This window comes from Trichechus manatus, unplaced genomic scaffold (genome assembly GCF_000243295.1).
Source record: "Trichechus manatus latirostris isolate Lorelei unplaced genomic scaffold, TriManLat1.0 scaffold00095, whole genome shotgun sequence".
Classification (NCBI taxonomy): Eukaryota; Metazoa; Chordata; class Mammalia; order Sirenia; family Trichechidae; genus Trichechus; species Trichechus manatus.
This window is the reverse complement of record NW_004444031.1, coordinates 5,241,948-5,260,769: the sequence shown is the minus strand read 5'-3', so window position 1 is coordinate 5,260,769 and position 18,822 is coordinate 5,241,948. Positions and strand designations below refer to the sequence as shown.

Here is an 18,822-nt window from a genome sequence, read left to right as displayed (position 1 = left end):
GAAGTGTAACACTTAAAAATTATGGAAATTCAACTTTCATATTATTACCAATCCAGGAACAAATATATTGGCAGTTACTTAAGTCAAAAAAATATTAGTAGAAAATATCTAATTCTTAAATTTATTTACTAAATCTGAGGGTATAATAATTTATAAAGCAAAAAAGTCATAAAGGAGAAGAAGTTTTAATAAGACTATACAGGACACTTCAATATTTGTGTCTGGTTTCTTGCAATTATTTTAATGTAATAAAATGTTATTTATTAACTCATTTCATTTCAATAAATGCTTATTTCTCTGCTTACTATTCACCTCCTAATAAGATAACATCCCTGATGGAAGGGAATCTTAGTCTAATCAGCTGAGTTGTTGTTAGATGCTGTCAGGTCAATTCCGACTCATCGCGACCCCATGTGACAGAGTAGAACTGCCCCATAAGGTTTCCTAGGCTGTAATCTTTACGGACATAGATCTCCCAGTCTTTCTCCCAGGAGACACTGGTTGGGTTCAAACCGCCAACCTTACCGTTAGCAGCCAAGAGTTTAACTGTTTGTGCCACCAGGGCTCCTTTCTAGGCAAGAGAACAGATAATAAACACATAAGCATATCACAATATGTTAAGTGTCTACTAGACAACTCTCATTAAGAGAACGTATGAGAAGAAAATATGTAGAATACATGATTTAGTCCAAAAGAAGCTTTAAATATAGTTGGATAAAAAAGTAAAATCTATAGAACTAGAAAAAAATTGCAAAGCAAAAAATTAAGTAAAAAAAAAAAAAAGGATAAAATGGTTTGCATTATATCTGAAAGGATATAAAGATCAAATAGCATTGTGACAGAATACTGAGTAAGGCCTTTATTTTAAATAAGTTATTTTAAGTTGAGCCTTCAGGGAAGAGACAGGTATATTTCTTATAGTAGAATTAATGATAGAGAGAAGTCAAGGAAAACAGACATCTAGAAGCATTTTCTGCTATTGTTATAATGCCAATTTTATATTCATATTTTTTTCTCTTTGCATTTTAAAATACCACTTCTCCAAAGTGTGGTTGTTATCTTGAGTCACAGTCCTGCCTCACAAGGTGCTGTTTGACAACAGTGCCCCTAAGTATATAATTTTCACTACATATAATGAGTTTGCTTATTTATTAATTTCATAAGGTTTTATTTGGTAATCAATAGTTTTCTGTCTACTATATGCCAAGCTGATGCAGCTAAGAAAAGGACACATATGGATCCTGAATAAATAAAGCTAACTGGCTTGGTGAGATGATCCTGTAAAAAAATATTTATAATAATAATTTTTGAGTGTCATGATAGGGAAATATGATGTTATGGTAGCATTCAAGGAGCCCTGGTGGTGCAATGATTAATTGGTCAGTTGCTGACAAAAAGGATGGTGTTTCAAATCTACCTCGTGGTTCTGGGTGAAAAACCTGGGGATCTGCTCCTGTAGACATTAACTTGTTCCTGTCAACTTGATTGCGACTTATAGTAGCCTATAAAACAGAGTAGAACTACCCCATAGGGTTTCCAAGGCTGTAATTTTTACTGAAGGAAGCCCTGTTGGTGCAGTGGTTAAGAGCTTGGTGGCTAACCGAAAGGTCTGCAGTTCTAATCCACCAGCTGCTCCTTGGAAACCCTATAAGGCAGTTCTACTCTGTCCTATAGGATCACTACCAGTCAGAATTGACTTGACAGCAACGGGTTTCCCTTTACCGGAATCTTCACCGAAGCAGACTGCCAGATCTTTCTCCTGTAGAGCAGATGACGGGTTAGAATCGCGTACCATCTCGGATAGCAGCCCAGAGATTAACCACTGGGCAACCAGGGCTCCTCCCATGAAGATTACAGCTTGGAAAACCCAATGGAGCAGTTTCGTTACATGGTGTCTCTATGAGTAGGAATGGACTCCATGGCACACAACAACTACATGGTAGCATGCAACAGGGAAACCCAAGTCTAGGGAATCAGAAATGTCTTTGTTGTTGTTGTTAGGTGCCATATATGGAGTCTATTCCGACTTACAGCGACCCTGTGTACAGCAGAACGAAACACTACCCAGTCCTGCTCCATCCTTACAATTGTTACTATGCTTTGAGCCCATCGTTACAGCCATTGCATCAATCCATCTTGTTGAGGGTCCTCTCTTTCGCAGACCCTCTACTTTACCAAGCATAATGTCCTTCTCCAGGAACTCTTCTCTTTTGAGTGCAAAGTACTGAGATGACATTTCGCCATCCTCTCATTCTGCTGTACTTCTTCCAAGACAAATTTGTTCATTCTTTTGGCAGTCCATGGTATATTCAATATTCTTTGCCAACACCTAATTCGAAGGCATCAGTTCTTCTTCGATCTTTCTTATTCATTGTCCAGCTTTTGAATGCATATGAGGCTATTGAAATTACCATGGCTTGGGTCAGGCACACCTTAGACCTCAAAGTGACATCTTTGCTTTTTAACACTTTAAAGAAGTCTTTTGCAGCAGATTTGCCCAATGCAATTCATCATTTGATTTCTTGACTGCTGCTTCCATGAGTGTTCATTCTGGATCCAAGTAAAATGAAATCTTTCACAACATCAGTATTTTCTGTTTATCATGATGTCGCTTATTGGTCGAGTTGTGAGGATTTCTGTTTCCTTATGTTGAGGAACAAGCCATACTGAAGACTGTAATCTTTGATCTTCATCAGTAAGTGCTTCAAGTCCTCTTCACTTTCAGCAAGCAAGGTTGTGTCATTTGCATATGTAGGTTGTTAATGAGTCTTCCTCCAGTCCTGATGCCCCTTTCTTCTTCATATAGTCCAGCTTCTCTGATTATTTGCTCAGCATACACATTGAATAAGTATGGTGAAAAGATACAACCCAAAACACGCGGTATCCGCTTGTTCTGTTTGAATGACTGTCTCTTAGTCTGTATACAAGTTCCTCATGGGCTCAATTAAGTGTTCTGGAATTCCCATTCTTCTCAATGTTGTTCATAATTTCCTATGATCCACACAGTCAAATTGCACAGTCACTGAAGCACAAGTAAACATCTTTCTGGTATTCTCTGCTTTTAGCCAAGATACATCTGACATCAGCAGTGATATCCCTTGTTCCACGTCCTGTTCTAAATCTGGTTTGAATTTCTGGAAGTTCCCTATCAACGTACTGCTGCAACCATTTTTAAATTATCTTCAGCAAAATTTTACTTGCATGTAATATTAATTATATTGTTCGGTAATTTCCACATTCTGCTAGATTACCTTTCTTTGGAATGGGCAAAAATATAGATCTCTTCCAGTTGGTTGGCCAGCTAGCTGTCTTCAAAATTTCTTGGTATAGATGAGTGGGCACCTCCAGCACTGCATCCATTCTTTGAAACATCTCAATTGGTATTCTGTCAATTACTGGAGGCTTGTTTTTATCCAATGCCTTTAGTGCAGCTTGGACTTCTTCCTTCAATACCATCAGTTCTTGATCATATGCTACCTCCTGAAGTGGTTGAATGTCAACCAGTTCTTTTTGGTACAGTGACCGTGTGTATTCCTTCCATCTTCTTTTGATGTTTCCTGGGTCGTTCATTATTTTGTCCATAGAATTCTTCAGTAGTGCAACTCAAGGCTCGATTTTTTTTCTTCAGTCCTTTCAGCTTGAGAAATGCTGAGCATGTTCTTCCCTTTTGGTTTTCTAACTCCAGGTCTTTGCACATTTCATTATATTATTTTTCTTTGTCTTCTAGAGCCACCTTTTGATATCTTTTCAGTTCGTTTATTTAATCATTTCTTCCATTTGCTTTAGCTGCTCTATTTTCAAGAGCAAGTTTCAGAGTCGTTTTTTCTTGCCTGTCTTTTGAATGAACTTATGCTTTCTTCCTGTATGATGTCATCCCGCAACACATCTGGTTTTCAGTCATTAGTGTTCAATGCATCAAATCTGCTCTTGAGATGGTCTCTGAATTCAGGTGGGATATACTGAAGGTCATATTTTGGTTCTCATGGACTGGTTTTAATTTTCTTCAGCTTTGGCTTGAACCTGTATACGAGCAATTGATGGTCTTTCTGCAATTGGCCCCTGCCCTTGCTCTGACTGATAATATTGAGCTACTGCATCATTTCTTTCCACGTATGTAGTTGATCTGATTCCTGTTTATTCCATCTGGGGAGGTCCACGTACATAGTCGCTGTTTATGTTGAAGAAAGGTATTTGCAATGAATAAGTTCTTGATGTTGCAAAATTCTGTCATGTGATCTCTGGTGTTGTTTCTATCACAAAGGCCATATTTTCTAACTACCAATCTTTCTTTGTTTCCAACTTTCACATTCCAATACCCAGTAGTTATCAATGCATCTTGAATGCAAGTTTGATGAATTTGAGACTGCAGAAGTTGGTAAAAATCTTCAATTTCTTCATCTTTGACATCAGTGGTTGTTGCATAAATTTAAATAATAGTCGTATTAACTGGTGTTCCTTGTAGGTGTTTGGATATTTTCCTATCACAGACAGAGTTGTACTTCAGGGCAGATATTGAAATGTGCGTTTTGATGATGAATATGCCATTCCTCTTCAATTTGTCATTCCTAGCATAACAGACCACATGATTGTCTGATTCAAAATGGTTAATACCAGTCTATTTCAGCTCACTAATGCCAAGGATATCAATTTTTATTTGTTCCATTTCATTTTTGAAGACTTCCAATTTTCCTAGATTCATACTTCTTACATTCCACCTTTCAATTATTAATGGGTGTTTGCTTCTGTTTCTTTTCATTTTGAGTCATGCCACATCAGCAAATGAAGGTCCCAAAACTTTAGTCCTTCCTTATCATTACAGTGGAATCTACTTTGAGGAGGCAGCTCTACCTCCTCCTCAGAGACATCTAGGAGATCTCAAAACCTATTGTTATTAAGTTTTGACCAGAAATTTGAGTACAGGTAAACAAGACAAGATGGCAGGTAGGAATGATAAGACATGAAGAGGAAGAAGCGTCAAGCAAAGAACCAGCCAGTGCCTAGTAGACTAGTGCAATAGTGAAAGATGTCTAGTACTGTGTGTCTGGAGTTGAAATTGTTACACAATTGCGTCTCCTAGATTCTGATGATTTCCACATACTTATTTATTTTATTTTAAAGAGAAGGGATCTTTTAGAAATAAAGAGAAAGAAGGAGGTGGAAGAAAGAGTAAGAGAGAAACGGAGAGAGATAGTAAGACATGGAGGGAGGGAAGGAGGGAAAGAGAAAAGCTTAAAGATACTATCTGTAATATCTGCACAGTGCTTTTGCGGTACTATCTCATCGGACCATCACATTCATTATCTTAGGGAGGTATTACAACCGTCCACATTTTACAGGTGAAAAATGAACTGACCCTCAGAGATACAATGATGAGCCGTGCAGTTATTCAGATACACAGATACAGGGAGGAAGGTCTTCAGCTCACACCTTTATGTTTTAAAATCTGTATTCCTTTTCCTTGATATATTACTTAAATGTTCTCGACACAGCCTGGGAATCTTGATGTTTATGCTAAAGAAAGAAGCTTAAAATCATCTTGCCACAGAGTATGTCTTCCATTTTCAGACCTTTATTTCACTTCTCATAAAAACCAAACTCATTGCATTGAGTCAATTCCTACTCATAGTGACTCATGTATTACAGAGTAGAAGTGAGCTCGACAGGGTTTTCTTGGCAGTGATCTTCACTTAAGCAGATCACCAGGACTTTCTTCTGTGGTGCCATGGAGTAAGTTCAAACTACCAATCTTCTGGTTAGTAGCTGACAGCAAATTGCTTCTGCCAGCCTCCATTCTCATATTTTCCCTAATTTGCATAACTTCATAAACTGTGGAAGCCCAGATTCAAATACATAGTATTAGAAGGAAAAATGTGGCAGGGATATTTCTTCTAATAATCTGCAGCATTATTTGGCCTTCTGAAAGAAATGCTACATTTCAACACAAAAACAAGAAGCTCTGGTTTTCTTTAAACTTCCCCACCTCCCAAATGCATTGCCTTGAGTCAATTCCCTCTCAAAGGGACCTATTGGACAGAGTAGAACTGTGCCATAGAGTTTCCAAGGAGTGGCTGGTGGATTCGAACTGCCAGCCTTTTGGTTAGCAAACTGAGCTTTTAACCACTGCACCACCTGGGCTCCTCCCTACCTGCCCAAAAAGCCAAACCAAACCCATCGCCACTGAGTCCATTGTGACTCATAGCATCCATTGCGACTCATAGCAATCCTACAGAACAGAGTAGAACTGTCACACAGGGTTTCCAAGGAGCTAGTGGATTCGAACTGCCAACATTTGATTAGCAGCCAAGCTCTTAACTACTTACCACCAGGGCTCCAACCCTCACCACCCACCCCAAAAAAAAAAAAAAAAACCATTGCCATCGAGTCGATTCCAACTCCTAGCAACCCTATAGGATGGAGAAGAACTACCCCATAGGGTTTCCAAGGGGCACCTGGTAGATTCGAACTTGCAACCTTTTCAAACTCTTAACCACTACACCACCAGGGTTTCCCCCATCTCCCTTAAAATAGCCTTGGATTAGCTTGTTGGAGTTGGTGAAAGAAACCAGTCAATCTAAGTCCCTTTCAGCTGCTTCAGCATGGCTTTACCTTTTGTACATCTATTTTTAGCAATCTGTATGTGTTATGTTATATGTGTCATCTCCTTTATCACCACAGAAACTGGAGAGGAATCTGGTTTCTTCTATTCAATTACATCTTCCCTTCAACTACTTGTCTAATTCATCAAGCTGGTTTTGAATTCTGTGTCTTTCATTCTTCTTGTCGCATTCGAGGTGTTCATACTGCCTCCCAACTTGTGTCATCTATTTCTGTCTCCAAAGCCAATGAAAACAAAAGGATACAGTCCTGCACAAGGATGGTTTCTTCTAGATGTTACAAACTTTACTATTTTCAACTTTAATAGCCACCTTGAGAACATGTTACACAATATTTGTTTGCCTTTCATAATGCCAAAAATGAAGTAATACTAAAGGTGTTGGTGATTAAATAGAATTATGTAACCAAAAAGATGATTATTGATGGCTTTAATTTGAATAGTAATTTTAAAGCCCGGTTGTGAATGCACCCTGAGATGGCTGCCTGCCCCATTTCAGTAAGGCGTTTTTCCTACGCACGCACACACCCTTTGCATACTGACAGTCTCCTGCTGCACTATACATTCTAAATGAGGAAAGGCTCTCTAATTTGAACGTGAGAGCACAATTGAAAACTTTTCATTCAAATTATGTGAAAAATATAAAGCACAGTTTAGGTTCACGAGAGAGCCAAGACTTAAAATGAATACTTCCTGCTAAAATTGTTCGTTGAAAGCCCAAAAAACTTAAAACCGCTGGTGAAGAGAAGAGGAATTCGGCTTGCATAACTTCTAGTTAACAAAATCACATGAACATTAAAGTAGCCTCCAAAAACCAAACCAAACCCTCTGCTGTCATGTCCATTCTGACTCTCGATGACCCATAGGACAGAGGAGAACTGCCTCATAGGGTTTCCAAGGCTGTAAATCGTTACAAAGGCCGACCACCGCATCTTTCCCCGCAGAGTGACTAGTGGGTTCGAACCGCCGAGCGCTTTAACCAGCCTAGAGTGTTCTAATAAGATTGTTTTTAAACAGTGACTACAAATGGAATCCAGGAATCAATCATTTTAATGTAATGGATTGTTGTCAGTGTCAGTCGTATCAAGCCCTTTTCAGAATTGACAGGATTTTAAAAGCTTCTAAATGGCTCTGATGACATCTCAACATCTCAGCTGTCGTTCCGTAGGAAACACACTCCTGGGTCTTTTTTGTTTGTTTGTTTGTTTTTGTTTGTGGTTGGCAGTGTTGTGGTCTCAGATATCTAAGATAATTCATGACCTTCTGAAAAAATAAGCAATTAAAATCTTGTGTTTCTCGGAGTCCCTGAAACTAAAAATATGCATACAAACAAAATAGAAGTAACTATTTATATCAGTAAATGATGTATTTATAACTGCTGTTTATCCAATTAATTGATACCGTGTTCAGCCCATGCCGTTGAACTCAATAGAGTTTGAGATGCTCAACAAAGTTTAAACTTCCCTGAAGCTCCCAGGCAGCCAGATCATGTGATTGAGAAGTCTGCATCTCTAGAAGGTCACCTCCTGACAGGGTTCCACCTTCAGGCTACTCCAAACTCACACATCTCATCTTTTTGAGACAGAAATTTACACAAGTAACTTCTGGTAGAATCCAATCAGAAATCATATTTAAAATGAGTAAGAAGTTTGGAGTCCAGTTTATAGACGTGCCTCCGGGGGTGATTCTATTAAATGAATTTATTTAACAATATATAAATTAGCCTTCACTTTGTAACTTTTTTCCTGTTACTGAAAATTCAAGGGAATCTAAAAGAAAAGACAAGACACTTTTGAAAGCATATTCCCATATCTCATCTGAATTGACTTCTCAGGAGCATTTAAGAGGGTGGATCATTCCTTCTTAATGGAAATGATGCAAAAAATTAGTTTTACTTGGCTTCTAGGACTGCGTCCCTCCTTCCTTACTAACTGCTTTTTAACAACTTCTTTTGCTGTTCCTACTTATAATCCAAAGGTCCCTAGGTGAGCAAATGGTTTGCACTGGACTGCTAACCTAAAGGGTGATGACTGGAACACCCCAGATGTACCTGGGAAGAAAAAAGGCCTGGTGATCTCCTTCCCTTAAGATTATAGCCAAGAAAACCCTATGGAGCAGTTCTATTCTGTAACACATGGATTCACCATGAGTCAGAATTGACTCAATGGCAATTAACAGCTCATAACCCAATGTACACTCTAATGAAGGGAGGTGGTCCTCATTTATTTTCTGCTCACATTCACTCTTCTGTGATTTCACCAAGTCTCATGACTTTAAAAATGCATCTCAAACTTAAATAAATCCACATCTGAGTCTTGATATTCTGTTCAAACTTTCTTTTACCCAAGTTCTCTCCATGTCAGTTAACGGTAATTCCATCCTTCCAATTGCACTGGCTAAATACTTGCCAGTCATCCTTGATATTTCTGTTTCTCTTATACTCCACATCCAATCCATCATCACTTTCTCTCACCTCATTCTTCAGAATACATCTAAAATCTAGCCATTCTTAATGATTTTCTCCCTCATCCCAGGTTATAATTAATCAATCACAATTTGCATCCATTTACCTCCTGAATATCTTTGAAATCGATTAACTTCCCTTAGTTCTCTGCAATATTACCCAGCCTAATCCATATCATTTGCTACCTGATCTTCTTGTCTCCTAGCTGTTTTTTATCCTCATCTGGCCATTTCATCATACGGCAGTCAGTGTTACATATTTTTAAAGCGTGTGTTTTCATCAATCCCTTGCTTAAAATTCTCCTCATTGTTCTCAGCATAAATAAAAACTTCTTAACAAAACCTACAAGGTCCTACATGACCTGGCACGTTCATGCCTTTGCAGACGTTTGCCTTTCTTCCCCTCTAGCACCTCCTGAGTTTCTTTCAGACTTCTTCCCAGGTCAAAGCCCCTTATCAATCTTTTATATTCATAATAATTTTTCAAGGATCAACTTAAACATGGAATTTCCTGCGGATAGTTTTTCTTTCAGAAATCATTTCCCCCTTTGGATTCCTTTTTCAAAACCTGCCTTCTTGATTGAATTTCCTTATTAATCATCTTTATATCTTCAGATCCTAGTACAATTCCTCAGGAGCCACTCCATAAATATTTTATATAAAAAATACAAGGAAAGATTAAAAGTAAAATAACTAGTTTCTCAGATATATAAATTAGTTTTTTCCTGAAAAATTGTGACAATAATACTACTTACTTTATAGGCATAAAGTAGCCACACAAAGACTTAGTGCATCAGACACAGTCAATAAATATTAACTATTATTATTATGGAGTCCTTGGGTGGTACAACTGGTTATCTTGCTTGGCTGCTAAATGAAAGTTTGGAGGTTTGAGTCTACCCAGAGGCACTTCAGAAGAAAGGTCTGGTGATGTACTTCCAAAAAAAATCAGTCATTGAAAACCGTATACAGCACAGTTCTATGCTGTAACACGTGGGGCCACCGTGAGTTGGAATGCATTTGAAAGCAACTGGCATTATTATTTTATAGCTAAAATAATCATCTTTAAACATTCTTATGGTTATTTTAGTGATACCATTGCTCCAAATATTTCCCCATGGATGAAGACAAAGTCACCAAGTGAGAAAATATAAGGAGAAAAGACTTGGAAGAGAACTTGAGGAATACATATCTGCTTTGCCTTTATTTTGAAAGGACATGTAGAGAAAAAGGAGTTAGTCAAAGAAATAAAGGAACCCTAGTGGCAAAATGGTTAAGCACTCAGCTGCTGACCACAAAAGGCCAGCGGTTCAAACCTACCAGCTGCTCCTCAGGAGAAAAGACCTAGCAATCTGCTCAGTAAAAATTTCAGCCTAGGAAACATTATGGGGCAGTTCTGTTCTGTCCTGTAGGGTCACTATGAGTCAAACCTGACTCGATAGCACCTAATAACAAGAACTATAAAAGACATAAGAAAAAGATAGTACATAAAAGACAGGCTAATTTTATGTCATGTACTCTTGAATTGCCTTTGTAGTGACAAACCTTCTTTCTCTGATAATCATATTGAACACTTAACAAAAGCAGAAGCTTTTGTATCCAAATTTGTTTAAGCAAGAAATCAAATTTCATTAAGACTTTCAAATCAAAATTACATATAATGATAAGCCAATTACACTTTCCTTCTGTGATCAAGGAAGGCTTCTCAGAAAACATTCAACTAAAACTAAGTTATAAAGGATGAGGAAAATCTGTATAGTGGAGCTGGGGGGATTTTAGACAGTGGAAAGGCTATAGCTGCAAGATTTGCCTTGGGAACAGAGTAGATCCACTTTATGAGTGCCACTGGGGACAAGCAGGAGCCCTGGTGGTGCAGTGGTTAAAGCGGGTTGGCTGCTAGCCAAAAGGTCAGTGGTTCGAACCCACCTGCTGCTCAGTGGGAAAAAGATGTGGCGGTTGGCTTCCGTAAAGATTACAGCCTTGGGGACTGGGGCAGTTCTACCTTGTCCTGTAGGATCACTATGAGTCAGAATCGACTCGACAGCAATAGGTTTTTGGGGGACAAGTAGGGAATGATTTTCAAATGACACGTTGAAGTCAGGGTATGAGAAATCACAAATACAGGCTAAAATGTTTAAATTTTATGTTATAGAAAATCATGGGCTTTCAAATGAATATTCATATGATGAAAGTGATATTTTGGTGAAACTGATATACACAATTTAGAAAAGAAAGACAGTATAAGAAAAGGTATCAGATAAGAGTCTAGGTAAGAGGTTGTAAGGGAGCCCTGGTGGCACAGTGATTAAGCTCTGGGCTGCTAACCAAAAGGTTGGTGGTTCAAACCTACCAGCCACTCTGCAGGAGAAAGATGTGGCAGTCTGCTTCCATAAAGATTACAGCCTTGGAAACCCATGAGGCAGTTCTACCCTGTCCTATAGGGTCACTGTGAGTCGGAATCAACTCAACAGCAATGGTTAATGGTAAGAAGTAGCAAAAGCCTAAACTGAAGAGAGAAGGGTAAGAATGAAAAAGACCATTGTGAAACTGCCAATAAAGAACAGAATACACACATAGGATAAGAGATTAGGAATAAAAGATGTGTCAGAGATGATTCCTATGTTTGAGCTTGAACAATTTGGAGAAAAATAATGACATTTATACAAACATGTGGGTATGATATTTTGTCACTGACATTAAGCTGAATTGCCAAGATGCATCTTCATAAGACTACTGATTAACTCCTGGGAACAGTATATCTGCTCATCATTTAGCAATCGATAGCTGATGCTGGGCAGTTCGTTGGTAGGAAAACTGAGAAAATCAGAAAAACGAGAGGATAAGTCAGAAATACAAGCTTACTATATTTCAATAATAATATTCATTATCACTAACATGCTGAAGTAGCTTAGTTAGTTATCTTTAACATTTAAACATCATTTTGACTAAACCTAGAAATAATTTTTCACTTTATTTGTATAACATATATTTATTGAGCTCTTCCCTGGTGGTGCAGTGGTTAAGCGTTTGGCTGCCAAGCAAACAGTTGGTAATTCGAACTCACCAGATGCTCCTTGGGAACCCTATAAGGCAGTTCTACTTTGTCCTATAAGGTCGCAATGAGTTGGAATCGACTTGATGGCTACAGGTTTGTTTTTTTTTTTTACAGGTCCATTGTGCAAGACACAGTGAGGGAAAATGCAAAACGTAAATATTATCTAAGTAGCACAAAGTCCTTTGAGAGGTCAGAAAAGAAAAAAAATGCATAACTGACCTTCACAGGGTAGATGCCATTTGAGTGTAGCCTTAAAGACTATGAAAGACTTAGGTGATGAGGGGTGGCTGTCAGCTGACTAATGGCATAAGAAGATGATCACAGGTGGGAAAATACAAAGAATTTGAGAGAAATAAGTGTAACTTGTTGGGAATCCAGGGCACACACAAAAAAAGAAAAAAGTAAGTAAGTAGGAAATACATTTTAAAGACTATGAATGCCAAAATAAGGGCTTTGGACTTTTTAAATAGGAAATAGGGATTTATTACAGGTGTTCAGTCGTGATTACAAAGTACTGCTACTATTACTACTACTACTACTAATAATAATAAGCCAGCACTGTGCACCAGGCACACATTGGCTCTGTCGTTGGTGAACACTCACCCAATGAATGCCTAAGAAAGTTAAGTCACTGTAATTACCATTATGGGGGATACAAAGTTAAACAAATCCCTGATGATGCTGTTAACAAATTAACAATACAGTTAAAAGAGGAAATAGGAAACATATATTCTCAAATAATCACAACACAGATGGTTTTATGAAAAATGCTTTAGCAGATGTTTAAAAATAGCTACAAGATCTTGATAATCATCACTATTCATTGATTCCCACTATGAAGCAGGCACTATATTCGTTATGTAAGTTATCATGCTACTTCCATGCTTAAGCCTTTCAATGTCTTTTGATTGTGTTTTGTAGAAAAATAAAAACTCTTTACCACAGCATATAAACCCTAAAAAATTGACCTGCACTCCTCTTCCAACCTCATCACAGGTGCTTTCTTCCTAACACCCTTCAACTCTATTCATCCCAGCATAATCTCTCTGCAGAACACACCAGATTCTTTCTTGTGTCAGAGATTCTGCATTTGTTGTTCCTTCTGGCTGCTTCTCATCTTTCAAGTTTAAATCTAAAATAATACTATTTATTCACTTACTGGCTATCTTCCCCAAATATAGATGGCATTTGGCCAAGAATGCTTTTGCTATTGTTAGTTGCTGTCGAGTCAATTCCAACTCATGGTGATCCCACGTGTACAGAGTAGAACTGTGGTCCAAAGGTTTTCAAGGCTGTGACCTTTTAGAAGCAGATCCCCAGGTCTGTCTTCCAAGGTGACTCTGGGTAGGTTTGAACCACGCTTTTGGTTAGTAGTCTAGAGCTTAAACAATTTGCAGTACACAAGAACTCTTTGGCCCAGAATACCCATTGCTGTTGAGTTGATTCTGACTCATAGTGACCCTATAGGACAGGGTAGAACTGCCCCAGTAGAGTTTCCAAGGAGCAGCTGTTGGATTCGAACTGCTGACCTTTTGGTTAGCAGCCATAACTCTTTGCCACCAGGGCTCCTTGGCCCAGAATAGACACTCATAAATGTTTGTTGAGTCAGTGAATGTATGGATTATCTCACATTAATTCTTATAAACACTCTGAGTCAAGAACTATCAATAGTTTGAAGATGAGGAAACAGAAACTCAGAAATACTAAGGTAACTCACCTAAGGTGACCGAGGTCACAAGCATTAGAGCACAGATTTGAAAAGAATCTGGCCCCAAACTCTTTCCACTGCCCCGCAATGTCTGCTAGTATAAAGACGGGGCCGTCAATTTTGAGGCCTTCAGGGGACTTGTGGTGTTTGATCTGGAACTTTAATGAAGGACCTCAGAAGGTGATCAAAGGAATAAAAATTCAGGGTGTATTCTGGGATCCCTGGGTAGCTAAAATTACTAAAGACAGAAAATATTTGCGTACAATAGTGATCTTTTGATGATTCTTTACCCAATTAAAAAAAGATAATTTTTCTTCTTTTTCTATTATTATTCCTAGAAAAATAATATTAAAATAACTTAATATTGATTGTCTCATTTAATCCTTACAACAGCACTTTAAGATACGGCCTATTGCTATTCTCCTTTATGAAGTAGAAGTTGAAGATGAAAGAAATTGTAGAATTTGCTTGGGTCGCACAAATGACAACAAGTAGCTGAAGAATGGTTTGATCGCAGGTCAGCCTGTCTATTTTCTAACCTCAGTTCAGTGCAGCAGAGCTTGTCACTTATAGTATTTCGTTTGCCAGACCCAAAATTCTAGCATTTTTACATTCTCACCAGTTTTTCCAAGACACTTTTTAATTCTATTCAACAAATAAGTATTGACTGCCTATTATGTACTAGGTGTTCTGCTAAGTGCTAGAAAAAAGAATGACTAAGACAAATATTGCACCAGCCTTCGGTGACCTTTGCATTTTAAGAGTCAGATCTCTTTTGCAGCTTATGAATATTTTCAGTTTAACTTAGATATGTTGAATATGAATTTTCTGCTTCTCAGAACGTCCTAGAAGGTGTACTGAGTTAGGAAAGTATCTCCATGGGATTGTTTGGGACATTTTACATATTTGCGGTGAATGATGTGTTCCAAAGGAGCTCTGGTGGCGCAGTGGTTAAAGTGGTCAGCTGCTAACCAAAATGTCGGCAATTCAGACCCACCTGCTACTTGGCAGGAGGAAGATGTGGCAGTCTGCTTCCATAAAGATTTACAGCCTTGGAGACCCTATGGGGCAGTTCTGGTCTGTCCTGCAGGGTCGCTATGAGTTGGAATCGACTTGATAGCAGTGGGTTTGGGATTTTGGTGTGTTCCGATATAATATGTCTCTATTAGACCTTTCTGGGATAGTTCTGTGGCATGGTAGTAGTAAGGGAGCAAGGATACATATGTATGTATAAAATCTGTGGGACAGATGAGGGTCCAGGGGGTGTTATATTGCCCATTTGGGTAAACAAGAAGAAATACAAAGTAAAATGAAAAGCAGTGTTGTGGGAAACAATGAGGGGAGGTATGGAGAGTGGTTGTGGGTTGCCAACCTAGTAAATTCTAGTTAAAGTTCTGCCTATGGAAAGTACACTTTAGGTATTCGGGTCAAAGTACTAGAAAAAATAAAGGGCAGGTAAGGAAAAAAAAATTAAATCATAAAATATGTTGTTTGCTTTTTTTAAAATTAATTTCAAAGTAAAGCTTTAACTCTGTCCCCTGTCAATGCCACTCTTCCCAATCTAGGAAAAATAATTAAACCGAGTGTGTGTTCTACAGTCCAGACACTGAATGGATGGATGACCTTTCTGCTGCTTTGCATCAGACCATCTTTGCCTTTGGAAACAAATTCAAATAACATGTCTTTCTGCCACCTGTATAAACTGTGTATTCTTTGATTAAACTAATCTTATGATATGCGACCTTATTTTCCACAGATTAACCTTGACTTCAGTACCAAGGACCTCATCTCAAAGAATATTGCGGAACCAACACTCAAATGCTTTGATGAGGCTCAGAAATTAATCTACAGCCTCATGGCCAAGGATTCTTTTCCACGATTTCTAAAGTCAGAGATTTATAAGAAACTGGTACATAGCCAACAGGTTGAAAATCATAAAAAATGGCTCCCTTTCTTGTGAAGAAGGTAAATGATAAGCTACTCATCAGGGTATATTTTTTTGGGAAAACAAATAATAGGGGAGATTAGCTCTTAAGCATTATATTTCAAGGTTAATTTTTTTTTTAATATTCAGTGACAATGTAAGTTTTTTTAGGGTTTAGAAAACATTTATTTTTACTGCAACAGAAAAAATTACTTCTCTTATATATCAACCTTGAATTTCAAAGTCATTTGTTTAGAATTTATTAATTTTTCCAAGTACTTAAAAATCTCCTACTGGGAGAGTACAGAAAGGGTCTATAGAGATATGATGCACTCTTAAACTATAAGTGGATATTCTTATGACATTATAAATTCAAGAAGCTATATATTTTCATGTTGTCATGTGGGAGACCGTCTAGCATCGTATATGTGATTTTAAACACCATTTGCATTATTCAAAACCTCACTTCTGTGAAAAGAGAAATGTTGGACCAAAACACAACCCTCCATTCAGTTGATTTAACTATTCCTTTATAAACAAGATATGCTGCATTATAAAGCAGTAGTTATCTAACCTGCTATGGCCTCACATTAATTAAAAAGAAAAATTGCAAGAACACATGAACATTTATACATATATCTTATAGCACCATGAGTCAAACTTTGACAAAATATATCACTTAGTTCAATTCAATGGCGTCACATCGGTGCATGAAGGAAAAGGGACTTGAGGGTGGAGAAAATGAATTTTGTTATATTAAGAAGAATGTAAAGAAAAAAAGGAATAAGGAGCATAGACAAGTCCTTATAGGATGAATTACATAGCTATGATTTTCCCACACAATCAAAAATATTGCAACATTATCTATTCAAATTAATTGTGCAGTTAAGTATCTATTTTATTTGCTCATTAAGCACTGGTATTGTTTGTAAAGGAAGCCCTGGTAGTGCAGTGGTTAAGTGCTTGGCTGCTAACTGAAAGGTTGGCAATTTGAACCTACCCAGTGGCTCTGCAGGAGGAAGACCTGGCAATTTGCTCCAGTAAATACTACAGCCTAAAAAACTCTGTGGGACACTTCTACTCTATAACATGGGGTCGCTATGAGTCAAAATTGACTCCATGGCATCTAACAACAACAAAAATTGTTTGTAAAACTCAATAAGAAATTTTTAAAAGTATTTATTTTGAGATGTTCCTATACATTTTTATATCTGTATACAAATGTTCTATGAGTAGTATGAATATTCTAATGTCAAAACATTTTTACATAAGAAGCTATAAATATTTAAAGCTCTCCCATGTTTACATTTTATTTGCACTGATTTATTTATCTTGTTTATCAATAAGATATCTATTTTGGAGATGATTTGAACATTAAAAATTGGAGGAAAAATAGCATGACTTATTGTTTGTTTCCACGAACCATTCATTTGATAGACAAAATTTTTCTCCGTTTCATCAGAAATGATAAACATTTAAACATATGCAAATGGAAGATTCCCTGTTCATTTGCAAATTCTTTAAAGGAAGGCATAATACAAAACTGGTTCTGAAGCATTAAGTGCATCTTAAGGTATATTCACTCAGTGGAAAATAGCTATATACTTTTCAACATTTATTCTGGGGCCTCCAACCTTAGTCTCCATTTATTTATTTATTATTATTATTATTTTTATTGTGCTTTAAATGAAAGTTTACAGTTCAAGTTACTTTCTCATACAAAACTTTATAAACACACCGTGATGTGACCCTAGTTGCACTCCTCATACTGTGACAGCACACTCCTCTTTTCCACCCCAGATTTCCCATATCCATTCAACCAGCTCCTGTCCCTTTTGCCTTCTCATCTCACCTCCAGACAGGAGCTGCCAGTTTGGACTCATGTATCTACTTGAGCTAAGACGTACACTCTTTATGAGTATCATTTTATGTCTTATAGTCCAGTCTAATCTTTGTCTGAAGAGTTGGCTTCAGGAATGGTTTTAGTTCTGGGCTAACAGAGAGTCTGGGGGCCATGTCTTCTGGTGTCTCTCCAGTCTCAGTCAGACCATTAAGCCTGGTCTTTTTACTAGAGTTTGAGTTCTGCACCCCACTTTTCTCCTGCTCCATCAGGAACTATCTGTTTTGTTCCCTGTCAGGGCAGTCATTGGTGGTAGCCAGGCACCATCTAGTTCTTCTGGTCTCAGGCTGGTGGAGTCTCTGGTTTATGCGAACCTTTTGTCTCTTGGGCTAATATTTTCCTTGTGTCTTTGGCGTACTTCATTCTCCTTTGCTTCAGGTGGGTTGGGACCAACTGATGCATCTTAGATGGCCCTTGCTAGATTTAAGATTCCAGACACCACTCATCAAAGTGGGATGCAGAACATTTTAATAAACTTTACTATGCCAATTGACTTAGATGTCCCGTGTAATCATGATTCCCAGGTCCCTGCCCCTGCTACTCTGTCCCTTGAAGTGTTTGATTGTATACAGGAAACTTCTTAGCTTTTGGTTTATTCCAATTGTGCTGACTTCCCCTGTAATGTATATTGTCCTTTCCATCACCTAAGATAATTCTTGTCTACTATCTAATTAGTGAATACCCTTCTCACTCACTCCCCACCCTCATAACCTTCAAAGAATGTTTTCTTCTGTGTTGAAAGCTTTTCTTGAGTTCTTATAATAGTGGTCTCATAAACATTTGTCCTTTTGCAACTGACTAATTTCACTCAGCATAATGGCTTCCAAATTCATCCATGTTAAGAGATGTTTCACAGATTCACTGTTACTCTTTATCATTGCATAGTATTCCATTGGGTGACTATACCATAATTTGTTTATCCATTCGTCCCTTGATGGTCACCTACGTTGTTTCCATCTTTTTGCTATTGTGAACAGTGCTACAATGAACATGAGTGTGCATATACCTGTTCATGTGATGGCTCTTATTTCTCTAGGATATATTCCAAGCAGTGGGATTGCTGGATTGTGTGGTACTTCTATTTCTAGCTTTTTAAGGAAGTGCCAAATGGATTTCCAAAGTGGTTGTACCATTTTACCTTCCTACCAACAGTGTATAA

At 37.8% G+C, this 18,822-nt stretch overlaps 1 protein-coding gene across 1 annotated transcript in view; it reads left to right on the top strand.

Moving 5' to 3' along the window:
* RGS21 (regulator of G protein signaling 21) overlaps window positions 1-15,799 on the top strand; it is a 30,440-nt gene extending 14,641 nt beyond the window's left edge. Inside the window, exon 4 of the mRNA XM_004382562.1 lies at window positions 15,596-15,799. Coding sequence (XP_004382619.1) covers window positions 15,596-15,799 — 204 coding nt within the window. The remainder of the gene's footprint in view (window positions 1-15,595) is intronic.
* The last annotated feature ends 3,023 nt before the right edge of the window (window positions 15,800-18,822 follow it).